General features: G+C 40.0%; 2 protein-coding genes across 9 annotated transcripts in view; both read right to left on the bottom strand.

Annotated features, from left to right (window-relative positions):
• chchd6a (coiled-coil-helix-coiled-coil-helix domain containing 6a) overlaps nucleotides 1–11,564 on the bottom strand; it is a 28,924-nt gene extending 17,360 nt beyond the window's left edge. For 2 of the 8 annotated variants that reach the window (XM_088290225.1, XM_088290232.1), the window contains exons 1-5: nucleotides 10,349–10,693; nucleotides 8,619–8,691; nucleotides 8,519–8,539; nucleotides 8,293–8,398; nucleotides 7,259–7,382 (exon numbers count right to left, since the gene is read on the bottom strand). In XM_088290225.1, coding sequence (XP_088146351.1) covers nucleotides 7,259–7,382; nucleotides 8,293–8,398; nucleotides 8,519–8,539; nucleotides 8,619–8,691; nucleotides 10,349–10,432 — 408 coding nt within the window. In that variant the 5' untranslated portion in view covers nucleotides 10,433–10,693. Of the gene's footprint in view, nucleotides 1–7,258; nucleotides 7,383–8,292; nucleotides 8,399–8,518; nucleotides 8,540–8,618; nucleotides 8,692–10,348; nucleotides 10,696–10,728 lie in introns of those variants that run through there. The other 6 variants (XM_088290228.1, XM_088290227.1, XM_088290230.1 and 3 more) reach the window with 6 other exon arrangements.
• A 128-nt stretch (nucleotides 11,565–11,692) lies between these two features.
• Nucleotides 11,693–18,283, bottom strand: LOC148340091 (tripartite motif-containing protein 75). The gene is made up of 4 exons (XM_088290224.1): nucleotides 17,623–18,283; nucleotides 16,639–16,778; nucleotides 14,486–14,653; nucleotides 11,693–13,061 (listed from the first exon to the last, which is right to left on the bottom strand). Exons 1-4 carry the CDS (start codon nucleotides 18,103–18,105, stop codon nucleotides 12,353–12,355), a joined length of 1,500 nt encoding a protein of 499 aa, XP_088146350.1. The 5' UTR covers nucleotides 18,106–18,283; the 3' UTR covers nucleotides 11,693–12,352.
• Nucleotides 18,284–19,297: the final 1,014 nt, after the last annotated feature.

Raw genomic sequence — 19,297 nt, 5'->3', positions numbered from 1 at the left:
AACAAAATGAAATATTAAGCATATTTCATCTCATTTGAGACATGATTTTTGTTTTTAAACAGTGTAACTTCAACAGATAATTAAGGCCTTCATTTTTTTAAATAAGCAGGCAAACCAAAAATCTACCTGATCTACATTCAATCAACTGAAACAATAATTTCTCAATATTTACTCTGAGCACGAGTATCATCACTATTAGGGATAATTAATTTTGGAAAAGGACTTCATATGGATCAAAGCACATCCTGTTCAAAGACTTGCAACAGTGATTACATTTACCGTACATATTCAAGAGAAGGGTTAAAAATCCAGAATTTGCTCGCTCTGTAACTACCACTGAGCAATCATTTTGACAACACATTCTAAAAATCTCATGCTAACCTAATTAGATCTTTACTTAGTCGATGGCGCACGGTGCATGGAATAGCGCTAGCAATCTATACACACGCATGCCCAATGCCAGCCTAATATCTTAACATTCAGAACAATATCAGTTCCTCCAGATTACAATTAGCGATACAGGTGGAGCCTTATCAGCACCTCAACCTCCGCCTCTCCTGTCTGCTCCTTTGTTCAGTTTCCTCCTGCACTAAAGCCTCAGTTATCTCCCTGGCACTCTCGTTTTTTCTCACTGCTCCCATGTCTCTCTAAATTTTCATCCCAAATTCATATTTACTTAGTTTTTTTTTTTTCTTCCTCATTTCATCTGCTCTTTGCTGCTACTTAACGTCCTCCCTGATTGTAAGTATTGTGCCTAAATGGAATAAAAATCATACTTAAGGGAGAAAATAAAATGTAATATTCTAAGCCTGTGCAAGCACATTCATACAACAATAACAATTGCCTTTCACTGAAACTGAACAGAACGTGCACGTTTAACGTGTTTTTACTCATTTCAATTGCTTAATATCGCTGAGACGCAATATGTCTGACTAAATAAGCAGTCGGAGGAGTACATGATAAAACATGGGGCAATTTACCAGCTAATACGTAGCATGGTAATGAAGCTTGTCCCCATCTGCATCCGCTCGCTTTTTTCCAAGCGTGTACACAGCTGTTTCTTTCACACCCATTACCAAAGTCTGAATGCGCTCCCCGACTCAGATAGATGCGACGCTGCTGCCGGATCTCCAGCTGACGACACGTCATTAAGTGTAAACAAGGTAGCGAGGTGAGTTCAATCAAAGAAAACATCTGGATCAATTTACCAGTGCAGATTTGCGAACAGATTGATGGACAAGAGTGAAAGTGGAACTAGCATATTCCTTTAGATAGAAGCCTTCGATCTAAGAGATGCCATGTCCCAATTCATCACCAGGTGCAGCTGCTTCAATAAAATAGATGGCTCTTTTTTCCCCCCTAGTGACACATGATGTGTTATGCTAGCAGTTACTATCTCCCCACACATTGCCTGCACTGCACACTTGGCATCTGCACAGCAAAGGTTTACTGTGGAGTGTTGAAAGGACGTGCCGCTGCACCAGGGCAAACACTCCTAAACATTTCAACAGCCAACCAAAAATAATTAGTGATTGGGGGAAAAAAATACGAAACAACAATCTGAAGAGGAAAGGGGCTATAAAATAGATGGTAGTAGGGCTGGGCGATATGACCTAAAATCAATATCGCGATAAATTGGGCAATTTTACCTCGATAACGATAAATGCACGATAAATTCCCCCTGAGGACCAAAATCAAAATAAATGCAGAAAATGCATATTAACTGCTTTTTTTTATTGACCAACTGGTACACATTACTTTCAATGAAAAATAGAAGTACAAAAATCATTTGAATAAACATTCAAAATAGCTTGCTTTGCATGACTTGAACAATGTCACAAAGAACAGGAAAAAAAGGGTACCTCTCACAAAATCTTTTCCTGCAAATAGATTGTGCCGAGATGGTGTAATGCCATTTGCAAATGCTTAGATTTGTGTAAAGGTATCTTGTAAACAATATAAATAATGCCATGTGCAAAGGCACTAGTCGCCTGTAAACAAAATGCTAAATAAAATGAAAAAAAAAAAAATCAATGGAATGCCAGTGCCAAACAAACTCGTGTGCTTCATCAGTAAAATGTGCCGTCTCGAGTACTCCGGTGCGCAGTCGCCACTTGTCGTCTATGTACTGCACATTTCAGGCTCAAACAGGGATGCATGTTGCGACTCGACCACAAGTCGGATGTGGATGCAAAATGCTCGACATGTCTCCGCTCCCGTCCCGATGTTGTCCATATCGGGAAGTGCTGTTTGCGGCAAATATTTTCGTACCTCTTGTCGGCTACGTTCCTGAGGCGTTTAAATCCTGTGCGCTCCACTGTAACTTCAGGAGCTCTATCTTTAGCTATGTGCTAGGCTATCCCGTCCACCACTGAGACGTTCTCTCGTATGGTTTCGCCTCCGTTAGTGGGCTGTTGTCACTTGTCCAACCTTGCTTCTCACTTTGAACTTTTAGCACAAGCTTCAAGTCAACAGCATGGTTGTGTTGTGGGTGGTGAAAAAGAAAAGGTTGGACGCGCTGTTTCAGGTGCTTACGACGCAGTTTGTAGTTCGTGTTCTTTTGCTCAAACATCGTCTTTATGGAACCCAAAACATTTCCAAACGACAGATGTCGAATTTCTTTTTGGGACAAGCGCGACAAGACCAATTTCAACTAACGTTACTTCGTCTTTCGCCGTGTCAGCCGCTTCTGAATTTGAATCGCCAGCTACGAACGCGTCTTGTGTTTACATTCTTCTACAGCGCCTGAGTCACGTGACTACATGCGCTGGAGCAGACTTAAAGAGGCATGAACATTGCCGCAGACAGAAAAGACTTTCCTTTTTCATTTTTTTTTTTAGACACCGAATTTACCGACATGGGCAAAATGATGTCGGTCATTCTAATAAATTTCGGTAACGGTAAATTTTCGGTTAATCGCCCAGCCCTAGATGGTAGGCTGCAATACAATATGACGTCATTAGGCCTGTATAAAACATTTGCATATTAGCCAATCAAATCATGTGTCATTATTGTATAGCTACTGTATGTATTATCAATATGTCATATTCGGATTTTCATTTCAATAACTCATACCTGCACACACTCACGAGCAATGTTGATATCCTCTCGGTTAATGAATGAAACTAAAATAACTTCAACTGACAAAATAATTGTTTTATGTATTCTAAATTATAGTTAAAAAAAACATACTAATGAAACCTGCCTGGACAAATATGATTGTTCCTTTAACTTATTTTTTTATTGAACACACTTTTGAGTAAATCGCGGCAGTGAAATTCTTTCTGTAACTTTCAGTTATACTTTTAGCACGTGCCAACGGGTATTTTGGCTCACTGATCATGAGTTAAGGGGGCCAACCTTTTCAGGTTCGAACGCTGCCTTTTTCAGACTGTATAATTCAGCTTCTTTGCTAGATGCCCAATAGGATTTATATCAGGACTCTTAATAATAGTATTGTCGCTCAATATTTTGCTTTTAGCAATTCTTATCTTTAAATAATTTTTTTTTTGTTAACAGTGCATTTTTGTCCTTATCCTGTTGGAAGATCCATACCTGCAACTGAGACCAAGCTTTCGGACACCGGGCAATACATATCAATCCTGAACGCGCTGATCGTCTTACGATTTTTCGGAACCAGCACGGGTTGAAGGCGGATTTTGAAAAGAGCCTGCTATATGTTTCACAGAAGGAACAGTGGGTTTTTTGTTCTTTGCACACAAAGCACAGGGATAATTGTGGCTACGGTTTTTTGAATGAAAGAAAACCCACAATCTTGAGAACATTGTCCCAGAAGCATTTCAGTTTCATTTCATTCCAATCACAACACGTTATTTCGGTGATGATTGTTTGTCTTGATTACGACATCAAAATCAAAAGTTCCACGGCATTGAGTCACTCTGGAGCCAAAAAGGATAACAACGGTCATAGTTGTTAAGGAGATTTGTTCGATTGGATTATCACGGGGATAAGCAAACATTTGTCCATGGGGAGAGTTACACCCGTATTTAATGTGATTTCATCTAATATTCCGCATGTCGGACAAGAAGAAAGAGCACAAGACAGCCCTCCATACAAGCATGCATAAATCCACTTGACTCATCCTGCTCAGGGTCAAGTGTGTGTCTGAAGCGCGTGGTTGGGGTGGGAGGCTACAATCGCTGACAATGTGTCAGATAGTCAAAGGGCTGACGCATAGAGATGAATAACCACCCAGTCCTACAAACAAAAGAACTGAACAAGCACATTTTGGGACTGGGAGAGGAAAGACTCGTGAGAGGCTATATAAGCGCAGGGAGAATATACAAAGTACAACTTTTGCACTCAGGCAATACTCGGGCAATTTAACAACAATTTATATAATCCATTCCTGCAACATGCTTTCTTCCATTTAAACATACAAGCAGCAGCAAAAAGAACATGCGGAGGTGATGATCATTCACATCTCAAAACGTGCCCATTTCACAATGTTGTTTACTGTGTTCGCAATTTCTATGGTGGGATGCATTATATTCATGACTAGGATATGCCTTAATTGAACCGTATTGCTAGTCATTTTGTTTTTATAAAAAAATGTGGTCATCGATCAAAACTTTTGTAAATAGGTGATGCGTCAAATACATTTAATCTAATTATGTGGCCCCTATTAGTATGTTCCTCAGCTAAAGCCCTGCCAAGAAATGTATGGCAATATTTCTTCCAGATAGCTACTGACATGAGTTGAGAGTCAATACGGGAAACTGTAGACTTAAAATTATGCAAGACTGAACCTCTGTTCACTTCCAGCAAAATATTGCTGACAGTTAAGATATCGGACTCAAAATCCAATTGGGTTGCCAAGCACAGTTTTGACTCCTATTCATAATGAATTACGGTAGCCATGTCTGAGTGCTTGACAACAACTTCACCCGAATATTATTCTTCCGCTACATATTACATTACGTGAGCTAAAAGTGAGTCATTAATGCAATGTTGCTTGCCCAAAGAAAAAGCATGCGTGGCTTCTCGTTTCTTCTTCGTGCATCAGGACAAAAGGATTTCGAGAGAATTACCTACGCAAACATTTTTTTTTCTTCAGTTGTGAGCAGGATTAAAAACTAACACTACTTAATGGGGGCATTGGTCATGCAAGAGCGCATTTTGCATTTTGGTGAGGCAGGATTTTCTTTTTCCTTTTAATGTTCGTAAACTTGTCAGTGAGTAATTGCATGAATTATAATGATAGAATTCAGGCATGTGCAGGAAGGAGTTACTTTTCACAATGTATAATCTTGCTGAGGTTGGTACTTTTCTGATTGTCCTTCCCAGTGAGAATATTGAATCTCCATGCCGGTGGTGTATGGAAGAGAATAATGTTGCCTGCAGGAGGTGTGCCCTTACAATGCAGAGATGTGCGCGAATGCAGCTCAACTTTCCATAGCTGACATTATTTTGGTCTTCTTTCGTTGAGACTGAATCAATAGCTTTGTATCTCAGTTCAAGCCTTTGTGGAGATGCAGGATCTCCCTGTGCTTGCGTGGGTTTTCTCCAGGTACTTTGGCTTCCTCCCACGTTCCATGCATCTTAGGTTAATTCTAAATTGGTCATAAGGAATACCTGCGACAGCGTAAATGGTTGTTAGTCTATATGTACCGGTCCAGAGTGTACCCAACCTGTTACAAATATACCAGTAGGTATATAAAACAACAACACATTTTCAGTTAAAACAATGTCCTCTGTGAAGGTCAGGTAATCGCCAATTGATTATGATGGACCAAAAATCAAATCTGAAACAGATATGCCCCCTGTCAAAAATACTATCAAAGATGACTAATGCATCCTGACGATGTGTTCATAATTGACCATGAAAATGTCGTATCAAAAAAGCAATTAAAAAGGTAAAAGCAATGCACCTTTACCTGCTTTAGCATTCACAGCCGGTGAATGTTGAGCTATTACGTTCACTGACACGATAATGGGAAAATAATCTAATTTCAGTTCCGCATGAATGAGCGCAAAGCCGCCACACACTTCACTTCCATCTGCATATAAGTATTCATTGCACAGGAGAGTGTAATTACAAGGCGCCTTTGGCATCAGCACGTCCAGTCTTGTTGGACCAGTTGTTGTGCTCACTATGTCCCTCTAGTGACTTTCTATTAACAGCGGGAGAGTGCTGGAGTGAAGATAAGGCAGCCACTACAGCATGCCTTATCAAAGAGTGGGAGGGAAGCAGGTGCAAGAGGAGAAGAGTCACACGAAATAGGCCACGGCTGGCGTGTAAAACAAGCTCTCCTCTCTCCGTCCAACCAATCCACTGCCACACCACTGCTATCTCCAATTCCAGGAAACTCTCGGGGTGCAATTTACCACTTGCACTGTGCTGATAATGCAGTCTCCGGGGCAGGAGGCATGAGGTGATCGGTTGGGATGGAAAGGGTGAAAGACCAAGAGAGATACAGTAAAGTGGGAGAGAACAATAGCAGAATGCAAGAAAACAGCGAAGCGGGTTACAGACGTGAAGAGGGAAGACAGATGTTTCCACCAGTTTTTGAAAAGAGAGTGAGGAGGCAGGAAGACGACTTCAATGGAAATACATATAGAAAGCACAAAGATTGCCACAATGGGCTTTAAAAGAACTCCAGACCAGGAACACATCAGTAATATAAATAAACAAAGAGAATATTTAAAAAATACATGTACAAATGTACACAAAATTCAATAAATTAACATAAATAATACAAACTGAACAAATTTACTGCAGGTTGTTAGTTTTCTTTTTAATTTTATCTTCACGAATATCCTGTTATGGTGTGATCGATTCCCAACAAGATGGTGCCTAGAAAAGCCTTAGCTTTCAAAGAGCAAGTGTTTTTAGCTAGGAAAAATATTGAATAAATTCATAGTTTAAAAATTAATGAGGATGACAAGTACTGAAATATTAAAATCGATTTAAAAAAAATATATACTTTTCCAAACCCAGACAAATTCAGAATTAACACTGGCTTGTGGGCGCTGTTTGCATGGGTCAATAGTATTTTGGTGTCTAAATAAACAGAAAGTCATTAAAAAGGACCAAAACTATTAAAACCCATCGACATTTGCTGTTGATTCACATTGCAAGCATCACACATAAGATTTAGTGAGCTAATTTATTTCATTGACTCAATACAAAAAGTGATATATATATATATATATATATATATATATATATATATATATATATATATACATATATATATATAAACAAATGTGCGTGCGTGTGTGTGTATTCGTGTACCAACTGTTTGGCCTTGTCAGCCTCCTGGCGAGTATTTTGTCTCTCCCGACTCATTTCCTTAATCGTCTTCGCCTCTCTTTTCTGGGCCAACTCCTCCTTCAGTATGCTCTGCTGGCGATCAGTCCTGGAAAATACACACGAGCATAATCATGCTTTTATTGCCTACTGGTCCCCCACAATGTCGGATTTCCAATGCCCCTTCATGCACCAATTAAAATGCCTCCTATATTGGCTACCTCCAGAGGGCAACAGAGACTCACTCAGATGGCTTACTTGGAAGTCGTGATATGCAAGCTTTCAAAGTTAAGAAAAAAGTCATCAGTAAACTACTCATATCAGCAGGTAAAAAAAAATTAATCCGTAGATAAATAAAAACAAAAATGCAAATTTGTGACTCCAAACAGAGTTTCACTAGTGCATTCAGAGAAAATGGCAGCTTGTTTTTTTTTTCCACAGAGATGTGACAAATTTTCTTACAGTAACATATCACCACGATAATTCACACTCATTTTCACACATGTACAATTTCCTATACGCACCAGCGATCAGTAAATTAGCTTCCGGTTAACTTCTTGCTCCACTCACAATAGAGAAACTTCGGCATTTTGATTGCCAGAAAAATTAGGAAATATGATGCAATAATTATGATTCAGTAATTATAAATTATTGTATTAAAAACAAGAACCCGTTTAATCTTCGTTTGCATTTCAAACATTGCAGAAGATTAGTTCGAAACAATGCAGAGTGTTTGTCAGTGCTTCAATTGCAAGTCCGGCCATTACACTACAAGACATGTTCAAAGAGTTCAAAATAGAGGAAAAGTTGCAATATGATAGGAGACACATTTTATTTTTTTAATTATTTATTTCTTGGGGAATGAATTGCTGAATATTTCATTTCTCTATAACTATAAATAATTCCAGGAATATAAAAAAGGGGGGGGGGGTGAAAAAAGCCAGGCCAACAACTAAATAGACATTAAGAGCTCCAAAAACAACAGTAAGAAATAATGGATAACAATAATTGCGCCTAACCTCTGCTCTTCTTTCTTGACCTGAGCAGGTGCTTTGCTGATGCTGGACAGGGCCTGCTGTGGGTTCTGCTGTGGTCGGGTGTTGGAGCTGGCCCTGAAGGAGGCACCTGAAGTAACCAGACAGTCGATAGTAAATAGAATTTTGTTAAGATTACCTTGCCTCACCTTTACAACTCAACATGAGAAAAGACTGTGAACGTGCTGGAGGTTGTGCTGCATTATCTTACAGACATCTTGACCAGGAGAGCCTAGAGTGAGATCACTCATTTTCTGATGTTAAACTGATGAAGAATTGTGTTTATAGTCGTAAAGTGGGCGCAAAAATACCTTTGTCTTTCTGTGCAGGCTGTGGAGGAATGTTGGCCACACCCTTCATCCTCTGGAGAACATCTTCTGAAAGCTACACCAAAGAATGGAAAGCAAATGTTTGTTTTGTTTTCACTTCGATACACAAAAGTAGAAATGGTTAACTTATTTTTTGGGCCCTTTTATGACAGCTAATTGGTATGAAAATACTTCTTAAAACGTGATCTGTACAGTTTTTACGGCAATGGTGACAGCTTCATCCAAAAATGGAAAAGAATAACTTGACTGTCTTCATAAGTTCAAATGCATTATTGAATGTAAATTGATCAGATTTTGCAAACGCTGGGAAGAAAATTATCAGGGAGCTATTTTTTTTTAGTGGATCACTTGACGCCCTACTTTGTCTCACTTTGATGCCTAACAACTGTGTGGCTTGTTTGGAGAGGGAAACACAGTCATCTGTCTGCTTCCATCTTCTGGTGAAATATAAAATAGTTTTCTTGTACATGAGGCCACACATTATGAATTTTAGGCCAGATGCAGACCGGTGGAAATTAACACAGGTCATAATTTGGACATAGGGTGATGAATTTGGGGCGAGGTTCCTACTCCAATTTTAAAATTCGTCTTAAAACACATTTTTCTTCTATGGTTTTTGGCTAAACATGGGACTCGCATCGTTTTAGTGTTTTCTGTTGTTTTAACTGTCTTTGTTTTTGTATGTATCATTTATGCTCCATGTACATCAACTTTGTATGCAGCGATGATTGTTCGATACCAGCCCAGTCGTCATCGAAACGTAAGCGGGGTACCCCCTGGACTGTTGCCAGGCAATCGCAGGATATCGTAAACAGTGCTCGTAAATGCACACGTGATGTTTGTTGACAATTCCCCCGTGGAAAAGGTGGTCGAAGGGTGTGTTGATGACGAGGAGTTTGGGGGTGTGACAAACATCCGTTTTAGTTCCTGTTTTGTTTATGTGCCTATGGCGAGTGATTTTCAGTAGTTTTCTGTGATACACCTCCTGCGTCGCCTTTCCTCCGTCACCACGCGCACATACATAGATATATCTGCTCTTTCCGTGGTTGGTATGGACGCCTACAATGTTGTGTTTAAAATCGCGACACTTGATGGCACTTGACGGCAGCGCATCAGAAGTGCAATAGCAGACCAAATTACGGTCGATGTAACGTCATTTATTTCAGTACATGGTTTTAACAGCAAACGCATGTGGACGGGTGTCCCAATTAAAAACACTAAAGTATAAATAAAAGAGTTGTAATGCAGTTAGTAAAACTTTTGTTTCTGCAATTTGGGGAGCGTTTGCTAACTATTTTATAGTAAGAACTTACTCATTGAAAATGAGCCCCTTGTAGATCGAATATCAGTGAAATTCAGAGCGTGAAAACAACGCCGAAATTATCAAATGAACACAAATAAAAACAATAAATAAAAGTTGCACCGGACTTTACTAATCTAATCTCAACAAGAAAGACGATACTCCAAAATGTAACACATTCTAAGCGGAGCCTGGCGTCTCACTTCTGCTGCTAGTCTAACAACCTGTCCTTGCATCCTTCCCGCAGAATTATTGCTTAGTTGAACACTCGTTTTACCAACAGTCCATTTGAATTAGCTCAGAATTGTCCAGAATCGGCGTTTTAGCATGATAGCGGTTAATGGAGAGTACTGTGGCGACATGGACCAAGTTAGCATATCTTATCCACAAACGCTAGCCGAATTAGCATTACCTTGACTCCACGAAGAATCCTGACTCTGTCCTCGTCATCCACACCAAAAGACACTTTCCTCGTTGTACTTTCTCCCGAGCCCATGCCGCCAAGAGTGACTAAATGGCGTTTGTATTTATTGTATTTTTATTTCGTGGCGTAAACGCCTTCTAACTTTGAATGATAGTCGAATATCACCCAATGACAAATGCGCTGGGGTTGCCAGATGCTAGTATCATCCCCCTTTACAAGTTTATACACAGAACAAGATATAATAAAGGTACAAATGTGGGGGTTGAAATTTTCATTTTTTTTACAATTAGGTGCGGATAACTGTTGATAGAAATCGAACACTCCATAAGGTTTTATGGAGTTCAAACAAAATCGTATTTCACACTCACATGGCAGCCTGAGCTTTGTCAGTGAAGATCCTCTTATTAAAGGGACACTTGATCCATCTGAACATTGGCACTTCTCTATTAGGTATTCTTGTAAAAAGTACATCAGTACAAAAATGTACACCCCTAAAAGACTCTATCGTGATTTCAGGGCTTTTGTGTGATGATATTTAACACAAATTGGCAAGCCCACTTTTGGAGCTTCGCTTAATTATCCGTCTCAGCTTTCTACGTCACAGCAGGGAAGCAAGCGTTGTAATATTGCTTGGTTTGCCAGTTGTGCTGTCTAAAATGGCGACCACCAAAATTCAAATGCACATAACTACTCTTGTCTACTTCTACCTGTATACGTATAAAAGTGTTCTGCAAAATAGTTTAGATTTATTGACAAAAAATGTGAGCTCATGTGTGATCACCTCCACAAAATCAAAAATACCTTGTTAATTGCTTCACTTACACAGGGTGACGCAGACAAGAGCAAGAATGCACACACAATCCCTGACTGGTTACATTTTGTATGTTCAGCTACAGTACAATTATATTTATATAGCTCATTTAACAACAGCTGGAGCTGTAACAAAGCGCTTTCCATATGCCGTCACGTTAATTAGCTAAAGTTGTGTTAATTCTCTGGAGGCAGCTGAGAGAGGTGTGTGGCCAAATCCCTTATATTTAGGGGCGGTTTTCAAATCGTTATTTATTCACTGATTTCTCTAAAACAAATAGATAAAATGAAAAAAAAAATGAATAAATGGACCGTCCTGACAGGAGGATCCCTTTCAAGTCATACACCAGTGTGAAAATGCCACAACAAAATCTCTGACTCAATTAATTACATTGCTCACTGCATGTAATGTAATTTTGTTTTTAGAACTTATATTTCATTAAGGGGTAATGTATTTTTTGTAGTAGAGTTGATTGATTATGACAGTATTCTATTGAACTTAGTGATAATACTGAACACATGAACATTATTAGCATTTATTTGCATAAAAAAATCACAATTCACGTTCACACTTCAGTGAAAAAGAAAATAAACATATGACGGATTACCTGTGAGATTGCAATAAACATATTTGAAAATGAAACAACGGCCAACGCCGTTAACCAATACAACTAAAAAGTCATTCATCATACTGAGTATTGTGTTTGTAAACAAATTACGATCTGATTAGACTGCTGCATTTAAGTGATGCTCTTATGTTACACGAGTAAATTAATCAAGACTGTATTACCCTTCACTTCTATGGTTGTTGTTGTTTTTGGTGTAATAATATTTTTGGAATATGATAATTGAATCAAACTAGTGAAATTAGATTGCAAACATCAAGAATAGTTGATCTAGGCCAGGGATGGGCAACTGGCGGCCATTGATTAATTTATTATGATTTATTATCAAAAATGAAATATATTAAGAGCACATTTTTGTCCATATTTAAAATAGCATATTTGTCTTAAATCTGGTAAGGAAGTGTGTGATCCTTTGTGCCCCCCCCCCCCCAGTAGCACTGATGGAAAATTGTGGCCTCTTCAAGTATTGAAGTTGCCCATCCCTGATCTTAACGTATTCCTACTAAAATCACTCAAATTCATTCTCTGCGAAGGCTGATGAAGCAAGCAGATATGCTCACAAGCCGCACTGGAGTGTGATCCAAGAGTCTGGGGTGTTGGAGTGGATGCCGAAAGCTGGGTAAACGGTCTCTTTGAACGTAACTTTGAACGTGTAGAGATGCTCGCGATGGCCTTTAATGCTGTGGAACATCAACGTGCCTCCCTCATAGTCCAGTGCCACCTCAATCTTCAAGGGCTGCTGGATCATTTCGCGCAGGACTACGTTCGACGACGACTTGCACACTGTCAGCTTGCCGCTTTTCCACTGGAGCCGCCAGGACACCGCGTTGTGACCCAGTCGGCTGTGGTCGCCGCGGCGGGGGATGCTCTTGTAGCACACCCCAAGCGCCCACATGCTTCCGGGGCCGACCTCCACCACCCAAACATGCTCGCCACTGGAAAAGCCCTGGTTGCACATGACCTGCGGGGCACTGGTAAAGCGCTCCTTGTGCTCAATGCACAGCTGCTTGGTGTCGCTGTACTTGGCCGTGCGCATGTCATTGCTCAGTTTCAAGCTGGGATGGGCCGTGCACGCGTCGAAGGTGAGCTCCAGAGGATTGAAGAGGATGCAAAGGAACTCGGAAAGGCGGCTCATCTCGGCTCGGAATGCCTCGGTCCTGAGGCCTTCCTGGAGTTGCTTGGTGTTGAATGGAGCATTTGTGGGGATGTTGCAGGAAATTGTGACTGTGGCAGCCTTCCTTAGCTTATCTTCTATCAGTATAAACCTTGAAAGAATGGGTAGAAAATGCTTATTAGTTGTCCCTTCTTTCATTATATACCCTCTATAGCAGGGGTGGGCAAACCTTTTGATTCATGGGCTAAAATGGTTTTTAACATTTGACAGAGGGGCCGGATCAGGTGCAGATGGATGGAGTGTTTTGATAACCTCACATCATCAGAGAAAAAAAATATATAGCAAAAACATGCATTAATTTTAAAAGAAAATGAACAAAAGCATTACAACAAAATATCTTGTCGTATATCTAGTGGGGACACATCAGAATTACTGGGAAAATAAAAAAAACGTAACAAGGTTTATTCAATTAAAATTGTTCAAGTTCCGCGGGTCAGATTAAAATGTTTAACGGGCTGTATGTGACCCCCGGGCCAGAGTTTGCCCCTGCCTGCTCTATAGGAATCTCTGTCGAGCGTGTCCAACCAACCAACATTTTTTAATAAAGGTATGCAGCTAAAGTGCAAAAACACACAAGTTGGTCATGCAAACATTGTCAAGACGTGAACACAGTGAGCAGTAAAGGTCATTTATAGAACAGGTGCTTTAGTGCGTCTGTGAGTTCTCGTCATTATTTCAGGCTTGCCCTGTCGGTCCGAGTCAGCCAAACGTCGTTGAGAGCGGACTGACCGTTACCATGACACAGGCAGGTGACGCACACCTGACACGCAGCCAAATTCTTTTTATTTCACCACACTGTGAGTATGTGTGTCTGTTATTTTTATTTTAGTTTATTTCATTCTTTGGCTTTGTGTCTGCTCTCTGTGTGGCGCCTGCGTGTGACGTAAATATTATGCTCTCGACTCTGATTGGCTGTCACCCACAAGGGACGGACCGGGCCCACGTGGGTGGGCCTGAGATACTGCCGGGAACTTTGTGACAGACTGACAAGGCCCACCTCTGTCTAAAACACCAACTTAATGTATAAAGAGTCCACCATACAACCAAAAAGTTATAGTTATGAATGCGGAGCACACCGTGTTCTATCTGCACAGTAAAATATTGCGATACGTTGGCAATATTAATAAAAGAAAATCTATGCAGTTAGATGGATTTAGTCTTCATGTAAAGAGTTTCACCTCACACACACAATTACATTACTGCCTCCATTAAGTAGTAAGTAAGGGTGAAAAAACTAAAAGGTATTATTTTTCTTAAATTGTCTTGAGACTAATATGACAATTACGCTTGTAACAAGGGCACACACTCATCCATCCATCCATTTTCCAAATCGCTTATCCTCACGAACCCAACTTTTTAAAAAAAAAATAAGTGACTTGTGAGTAAATGCATTCATTAAAAAAATAACGAGTTATTCCATTCAAACTGTTGTTCTTATCACAAAGTGGTGAAAACGAATGGTGTTCCGCACTAAAATCGGGAAAATATAGCAATGTAATTAAAATGTTACTATACTGGTTTATGAAGTTGCATGGCTCGGTCACGTTGAGGGCCTCGGTTGCACTTTGCTGGGCATCCAACAGCAGCTTCTGTTGCTCCTCCAGTGCGCCTACGCCCGCCAGCCAGCTATTTCGACGCTGGCTTTGCTTCTCCTCCAGCAGCTCTTGCAATCTCTCACGGTAGCTGAACACACCACCAAATATGGAAAATGACAATGAAAGAATGTCGTGCTTTGTCGTAAATGTACAAGATTGTTCCCACATCAGCCAAGTGCTAGCGCTGGAGGTAATGCCTTACATAAATCCCCAAACCTTTGTGGAGGGTTGGACCTTGGGCTAAGGAAGAACACAGCTGACACTTTTTAGGCCCTGGGCCAAAATTCGAATGGCAATTACACATAATGTAAATGTGTACCCGTAGATGCCATAGGAATTATAAAGGTGGCCTATTTTTGCCCCCCAAATGTCATAATGCCACCATAAGGAATTCACATTTTTTAGATTCCATCTTAAGGAAACAGGGAATTTCGTTTGTAAAATTGTCTCAACTTAAATGACTGTTGTTTTTTCACAGTGGAGCAGCTGATGCACAGAACATTAAGTTTCATCACATCAAGACGCTTGATTCACAGAAACACAATTGCCCAATCATTAATCAAACTGTCAACATCTCTCCATCCCAACTGACAAATAACACTTTTTATTTTTCATTTCTTTGTTCCAAGTTTGGCGTCAACGGTGAGCTCGCTGCTGAGACTAACTATGTAATGTTTTTTTTCTTTCCTTTTGATTTGATTACAGATGTCGTGGGGGAAAATGACAAACATTATATCAGTGAAATGAAATGCAGACGAACGACAAACGATGCCAACGACTGTGGTACATTGATAGGTATGCATTTTTATCTGTAACCATCACTGCCTCGGCTTGCTCTTCAAGTTTGAATTCACAAGACAAGACTCAGGTGCTATTTCCGTGGAAATAATTGTTACGATTAACACATGAAGTGATTGAAATAATATTATGGCCAAGCAACAAATCCAACTCCAGATCAAAAAAGGTGGCAATCATTGTTTTTTGTTTGTTTGTTTGTTTGTTTTTTTATGCATTATTAGGTTTAGTCCTAAGCAAGGAAGCCTTATTTTGTATCTTCAATATCTAGTTGTAATAATAACACTGGTCAACATGCTGATTTAAAAAAATGTCTGTCTAGTGCATCAAGTTTTTGAGATATATTCAGTTTTGGTTTTTGAATTAGACCTATTTGTTTATTATCTTCTGTGATATGTGATGTGCTCGTGAAAAATGCAAGGGCAGATTCAGAATCACCACAAAAATTAATTTTGAAATGTGAAAAAAAAAATCAGTAAAAAAATTATTGATCAATTGAAATGTATTAAATTGAAAAGTAGACAATACTAATATATTATTATGATAATGATTAATTTTGCAACATAGGGCAGTCGAGGGTTAGCATGTCCGCCTCACAATGCAGAGTTCGTGGATTCGTATCCGGGTTCAGGCCTTCCTATTTAGAGTTTGCATGTTCTCCCTGTGTCCGCGTGGGTTTTCTCCAGGTACTCCGATTCCCTCCCACATTCAAAAGACAGGCTTGATAGGTTGATTGGACAATCTGAATTGCCACTAGGTTTGATTGTGAGCGCGGTTGTATTTTTGTGTGTGCCCTGCGATTGGTTTGCAACCAGTCGAGGGCGTACACCGCCTACTGCTCGAAGACAGCTGTGATTGGTTCCAGCAGGCCACACACTCTGCAGGATAAGCGGTTCAGATCATGAAATGCCCTACAATCGATTGTCTATGGTCTACCTGTATGCCTATGACACAGACCATGTAGTCTGATTACATTCACTTGACAAGGATACAGCCTTTACCAAATTGAATAATCATATGTTATTATACAATTAATAAGTTGTAAAGCGTGAGCCAAAAATAATCAAAATTAGGCAGGGTTTCCAAAACTCCAAGATTTTAAGCGTACACATATGACATGTTTGATGGTTTACCGTGACATTTTTCTTGATAATAAAGATTTGGAAAACCAAGTTATAATGTATTGAAAAGAATAACTGTCCATCCCCACAAAACAACACAAAAATATGCTTGCACGGTTTATCTTGGAATCAAAGTGTGTATGGCGGAACAATTTACCCGTCGACCAACCGAGCCATGACTTCCACCGTTGTGACAGCCTTTTTAAACAATTTGTCTCCAACAGCTTCAGAAAGATCCTGCTGCTCCTTTACCTTCTCCACCAGGAAGTCAGTCATCTTTAGCCTGTTGGAAACCACCTGCACAAGCACATTAAATCCATGTGTCAGTCACGTTACGGAAACACACGGCAGTCTTAGGAATAAATTTCTGCTACAAATATGGGTTCAAAAATTGGCCTCAACCACTGGCACAATTGAGTCTATGATAAATCATATCTTTGGTATGTCCCGCATACAATCTTTCCATCATATACCGCGAGCGTGACTGTGCTCGGAAGGTACCAGTAGCCACAAAAATTCATTGGTGACACGGCGGTTTTCCACAGGTCCAAAATCCCCTTTAACTTCATAACATTTGTTTTATGTCAGTCAAAGGTGCCTGCAAAGTTGTCCCTTTCCTCATCCTATTGTGTTGTTTTGTAATTACATAATAACTACATTGTTATGGCATTATCTGCTATAGTTGATCATTTTATTTGCTCAATTGGCCTAAGATGATCTATTTGTAATGTGAGTTTACTTGAGGGAATATTTATTTATTTGACGCATCGTTCGGCAAACACAGTACACATACAGTATAAATTAAACAAACAACCGTGTACGCTCACATTCACACCCAAAGGCAATTTAGAATCTTCGGTGAGCATAACATGCATGCTTGTGGAAGTTGTTGCTAAACATTTTTGGTTATAGATTACCTTTAAATTGTAATACTATAAAAAGACTCAATGTAGATTTGTTTGAATTATTATTATTGTTTGTTTCTTTTGTTCATAATATATTATAATATACGTATTATTATGATAACAATATATAATTAAATAGCATTGCTTCTGACTTTGACGAATGAAAGCAGTCTGTATTTCTGACCAAATTATCCAGAAACGTAACAAGGTGACAAATAAGAATCCAAGAGACCTACCTTGCTGCGGACCTCGAGGGCATGCCTCATCTCCCCCTCAGCGACGCTGAAGGTGAGAAGGTCATGGTTGTGGTGAAGGCCCTCCACGAAACACTTGGAACACAGCAAGGTCATGTCGGTGGAGCAAAAGTACACAAGGGGACAACGGTGGATGTCACACTCCTTCCCCGTCTGTGATGCCCCGTCCGCGGGAAGCTCATACACCCCGTCCGCATTCTGCTGGTTCTCCAGTTCAGCGTCGGACTTTGATGTAGATGCTATGTATCCGGCGATGATGCTGCTTAGTTTGAAGTTCTTCTGCAGGGAATGAACACCTCGAAACTCCAGGCGACACTCCGGGCATTGCAGGAGCTTATCATTGCTGTCGATGCTCTGCAAAATGCAAATCTGACAGTAGTTGTGGCCACAGGGGAGAACCACGGGATCCAAGAAGAGCTGTAGGCAGATAGGACAAGAGAGCTCCTCTCGCATGGAAAAACTCATGATGGAAGGAGTGGAACCGGGTGGTTTGCTAGAAATTGGTCTATATCCGTTGTTGTCTTTTCAAAAACCCACCGGGACTCTTCCTATCCCACGACCAGCAGCGGGCTGTGTTCTAATACATACAGGTGAGGCTGCATGCGAGTCCAGCAAGAAAATGAGAAAGTGACAACCTAAATTTTCATTTGATAGGCAGTGCATGCACATGCGCACCAAGTAGAACAGCATTCCTTTCCTGGGCAACAGGAAATTCACTGCAACATGGGGATTGTTTGTGGTAAAAATAGCCAACACAGATCAAGGTTCCTTCAACACTAATTGTACTCTTTCTGGATCTTCTGAGCCCTGAAATAGCCTCGAGCAAGAGCATAGATCACATACACAAATGATTCTTGCTGATTGGTCTGCGGGATGAGCTTTTCTTCTTTGATTGTTGCTGATCGATAAGGTTCTTCCCTAAATAATGTAATATGAGACAAATGCTTTTGTAGGTCAAAACTAGCAAATGTTTACGTGTTGCTGGGAATTGAGCACACGGTAAATGTGGGACCCTGCTTTAGTACACACAGTTGAATCACATGTGCCGGATGACTCATGTTGAGGGTAAACAAAGCACAAAGAAACCCTTCTTGTTTTTATTGCGGAGTTGTATGAAAGGCTGACAGCAATCACGGTCAGGTGCCAGTGGAAAAGGTTTAAAATAAAAATAGCGAATAGTTAATTAAATATGATAATGTTGTAAAAATAAATTCAAGACAATCATGTCTGACCTGTCTGATGATGTGATCAGACATGTCAGGTTTGGTTCAGTTGAAATGAATTCTGTTTTTGGTCAAGTGTGAAAGCGATCATTTAGACCCCGGTGCACACCAAACAAGTTGACAGGGAGCGTTTGAAGAGGGGGAGTTGCGTGGTCCCGTTCAGTTGAAGTTACGTTTGAATGCTACGCAAACCAGAGACATGGGTCAGTGTAAAAAAGACAGCAAAAATCATATAGAGTGAAATTTTAAAAACAGGAATCAGAGATTTTTACCGTGGCAAGCACACAAAGTAAAATATTCTGCACATACAAAAAATATAAATCATAAATGTGTGTTAAATTTTATGCTCATGGGTGGTATTTCATTTTTTTTTTTTAATGACCTATGTTTGTATAAAATATGAACTCATATTTTAATAATTAAATGACTGTCAG

This window comes from Idiotropiscis lumnitzeri, chromosome 3 (assembly GCF_059441095.1).
Source record: "Idiotropiscis lumnitzeri isolate Australia: NSW breed Sydney's pygmy pipehorse chromosome 3, RoL_Ilum_1.0, whole genome shotgun sequence".
Classification (NCBI taxonomy): domain Eukaryota; kingdom Metazoa; phylum Chordata; class Actinopteri; order Syngnathiformes; family Syngnathidae; genus Idiotropiscis; species Idiotropiscis lumnitzeri.
Note: the sequence above shows the minus strand (reverse complement) of the source record. Positions and strands in the feature narration are given on the sequence as shown.